The following is a 3,774-nucleotide window of genomic DNA, read 5'->3' as shown; positions in this document are numbered from 1 at the left end:
AACTAAAAAGCCGACAATGGAGCTGAAACCACCGGAGAGCTTGAAGCTGACGGGAAAGGTGGATGAGAATGGGGTATATGCCACGAGAGGTGGTGACGTATTTCCGTTTGAATTTATGCCACATAGATGGGTTCCGGGTCCTGCTTGCTCCTATTGTTTTTACCCAAAGCTGCAAGATCTGTACCATGAAAAAGACGCAAAACTTAAAATATCTGTGAGCTACTGGTACAACAACCGAGTTTTGTGGTGTGCCGTTGTGTCCATTAATTAGCCGGTACCATCCAGTGCTTAGTTTTTTTCATGTTCCTGCTGATATCAAGGCGACAGCGGACTGTAGCCAAAACTTAGCCACTACAGCTAACACCCGGTTTGTAGCTGCCTGCTATTTCAAAGCTTGAGGATATTGAAAATGCAGCGTCAGAAATGGGAAGACGGAGGTTAAAAGTTAGCTGTATGTGGTTCGTTCACTGGAATAATTTGTTGGAGGAAAATAATGTCGGAGGAAATCCACTGCTATGGGAACAGGCTGAGAGCAGAGGCAGCGATTCGGCACAAGGTAAGTCAATACGTGTTGATGTTTGTGTTATACGGAGTATGAAATTATTTTTAGGCAACTCATTAGCTTTTTTTTATGTGACAATTATATAAAATACATTTAACATGCAGTCAAAGCGATACCGAGCACGGTAATTTAAGAACAACCGAGGGCAGCAACGCTTCAGCACGAACTAGTCAGTCAGATTAAGGTCCAAAACCTTCGCTTTACAGCCGTTTAAGTGGCACCGACCCACATAAAAAACCCCACAGAACAAATGGTAGAAATCACGTATTTCCAGAATCCCGAAAATATGACATCTACCTTTGCTGTTTCATAATTATAATACACGTTAGAGTGAATTTTTCCACTTGGCTGCTATAATTTGTTCTTGCATTACACAACGTAATTTCAATTTTTTTCCCTCTGAGATTCTGCTTAGAAAATTAGGTTATGACTGCATTTTGTTTTTAAAATGGTAAATTTAGGTTTGCCTTGACTTTTATAAACTAATGCCTCTTATATGCATCATTTGTTGTATTTCTGTTGGTGCAGGTATTAGGCGAACACGATGCTTTGCCTGCTAGTAGTTTAAATTAATTTCAGCTGCACACTTTCAAAAGTACGGAAGAGGATTAGATTTTAACATGCATTTTCTAAGTAGTTCACTCTTACTCAGTAACTTCAGTGTTGTTACAACTCTGAAACANGACCTCCGTCTCTTTTCCAAGTCGGCTGCGGTGATTTGGAGAGCGTTGGGTAGATGCAGAGGAGTCGGTCGGATCTGGAACCGGAGGTGGTGGCCGGTGGAACTTGTCCCTTCTTATCGGCGTGAAGTCTTTGAGCCTTTCCCTTGGTTCCGGGCGTGGTCCTCCGCTGGTCTTTAGCTGACTTCCCTTGCTGACTCTTCTTCTGCGCCTGGGACGAAGAACACTCTTTTTCCCTCGTACGTCAGTATTTATGCACTGTGTTTTCATGGAACCCGCCCATCGCATTATGTCATCGCCTGATGTCATGCAAGGCAGGGCTGCCTGCGGAAAGCACCGGGCTCTTGACCATCTGTTTCCAATCCTGCCCTCCCCCTGCTTCTCGCTCCGAACATGTTCAGACATGTTCAATGCAAACATGCCCAGGCATGTTCAATGCTGAAGAAACATGTTCAAACATGTTCAATGCTTTACTTTGTCATCATTTCACCTCAGTATGTTTCTTCCTCACTCATCATCATTATTCCTTAACCATCAATGAGTATTATACAACAATCAGGTTGTCTAAACCTCAATTTCCATAAAACATTATTACCTTCAACTGATTAAAAGTACAGAGCATACATTATAACATTCTCTGATTAAAAGTACAGAATATATGTTTTGATCATACATTACAGACATTTCTTCATTGGCATGTGTATTGTCGCCGTATAATCACTTATCACTTATAATCATCATTTAATCATTGTACAGGGTATATTGTTATTCCTCAGGCTTTTATTCCGTTTTTCTGCGTGCCCTGGACAGATCTCACATTACTCATACCAGATTTCACGACAGGTGGCAGCCAACGGAGAGGGCATCGGTTTTAGTCCTCCATAAAAAGTTTTGAAGTCAGAAATACACTGTGCTGTGTATGTGTGTCAGAGAGCAAGACTCTGACTATGTGAGACACTCTGCCTCACTTTTTGCTTATTTTTCACAATTTATTTTGCAATTTTAACTCTAAATACCACTGAAAGTAATAGCTCCCTTCTCTGGATCAAACTGAACGTTTTGATACCAGTTTTGTGTGGGGGCATGTAGCGGTTCAGGCCACATTAACAGTGATGGAGGAAAAATAAAAAAAGCTATAAATAAATAAAGAGACCATTTATTGGGTGTAGAACACTAGGTTCCTGCCGTGCATTGCATAGACAGGCCGCAATCACACCTGCATGTGATCATCACAAGAAGATTTATTTATCATTTGTATGCAAAAAAGTTTATTTAAAAGTATATTTCTGCCAAAATACTCAGAAATTCTGAGATAAAAAGTTGTAGATAAAACACAATTGAAGTTGAAATGTTGAACATTTTTTATTTAAAACTCAGAAAGGTTTGAGATTAATCTCAAAAATAGTTTTTCTAGAAATATTTTGACTTTGAGTTTAGAATTTTTCTTTTTCCAGAAGATTTATGTGGTTTCGGGCAGAAATATACTACTTTTTATCTATAGTGACCCTAATATACAGGTCCTTCTAAAAAAATTTGCATAATGTAATAAAGTTAATTATTTTCCATAATGTAGTGATAAAAATTAAACTGTCGTATATTTCAGATTAATTGCACACCACCTGAAATATTTCAGGTCATTTGGCGTTTTAATGCTGATGATTTTGGCATACAGCTCATGAAAACCCAAAATTCCCCATCTCAAAAAATTAGCATATTTCAGCTGACCAATAAAAGAAAAGTGTTTTTAATACCAAAAAAGTCAACCTTCAAATAATTATGTTCAGTTATGCACTCAATACTTGGTCAGGAATCCTTTTCCAGAAATGACTGCTTCAATGCGGCGTGGTATAGAGGCAATGCCGAGGTAATATGGAGGCCCAGGATGCTTCAATCCAGCTCATCCAGCTTCAATTAAGCTCATCCAGAGTGTTGGGTCTCAAGTCTCTCAACTTTGTCTTCACAATATCCCACAGATTCTCTATGGGGTTCAGGTCAGGAGAGATGGCAGACCAATTAGCACAATAATAGCTATCAGGAGATTTTGGAGCACTTCATGCTTTCATCTGCTGAAAAGCTTTATGGAGATGAAGATTTTATTTTTCAGCACGACCTGGCACCTACTCACAGTGCCATAACCACTGGTAAATGGTTTACTGACCATGGTATTATTGCTCATATTGATTCTTTATTCAGATTGATGGACTGCAGTTTGTCAGAGACCAGCTGGACKTCTCTGTTCTCAGCTCTGAAGTCCAAACCGACCCATCTGACAGAACTGGACCTGAGCAGAACCAACCTGGGAGATTCTGGACGGAAAGAGCTCTGTGGTTTTCTACAGACTGAAGGCTGCAGACTGGAGAAATTGTTGTATGTAATTATATGATTATTGATATTTCAGTGAATAATTATATATAATTGATCATAAATCAAAGTTCATATCTTCTGTTCTAATAAATATTTTCTGAGTTTGTTCCTGGACTTGTATCCAGAGATTAATTTAGTCCCTCTGTGTAACTGAGTTGGACCTGCTGA

The 3,774-nt window shown here is 39.3% G+C and overlaps 1 protein-coding gene across 1 annotated transcript in view; it reads left to right on the top strand.

Moving 5' to 3' along the window:
• Positions 1 to 3,723, top strand: part of LOC108166883 (protein NLRC3-like) — a 22,468-nt gene extending 18,745 nt beyond the window's left edge. The window contains exon 5 of the mRNA XM_017308619.1: positions 3,436 to 3,723. Within this exon, the coding sequence (XP_017164108.1) occupies positions 3,436 to 3,625 (190 nt within the window). The 3' untranslated portion in view covers positions 3,626 to 3,723. The remainder of the gene's footprint in view (positions 1 to 3,435) is intronic.
• The last annotated feature ends 51 nt before the right edge of the window (positions 3,724 to 3,774 follow it).

The sequence above is a fragment of the Poecilia reticulata genome, linkage group LG2, assembly GCF_000633615.1.
Source record: "Poecilia reticulata strain Guanapo linkage group LG2, Guppy_female_1.0+MT, whole genome shotgun sequence".
In the NCBI taxonomy this organism is placed as follows: Eukaryota; Metazoa; Chordata; class Actinopteri; order Cyprinodontiformes; family Poeciliidae; genus Poecilia; species Poecilia reticulata.
This window is presented reverse-complemented; position numbering and strand designations above follow the sequence as displayed.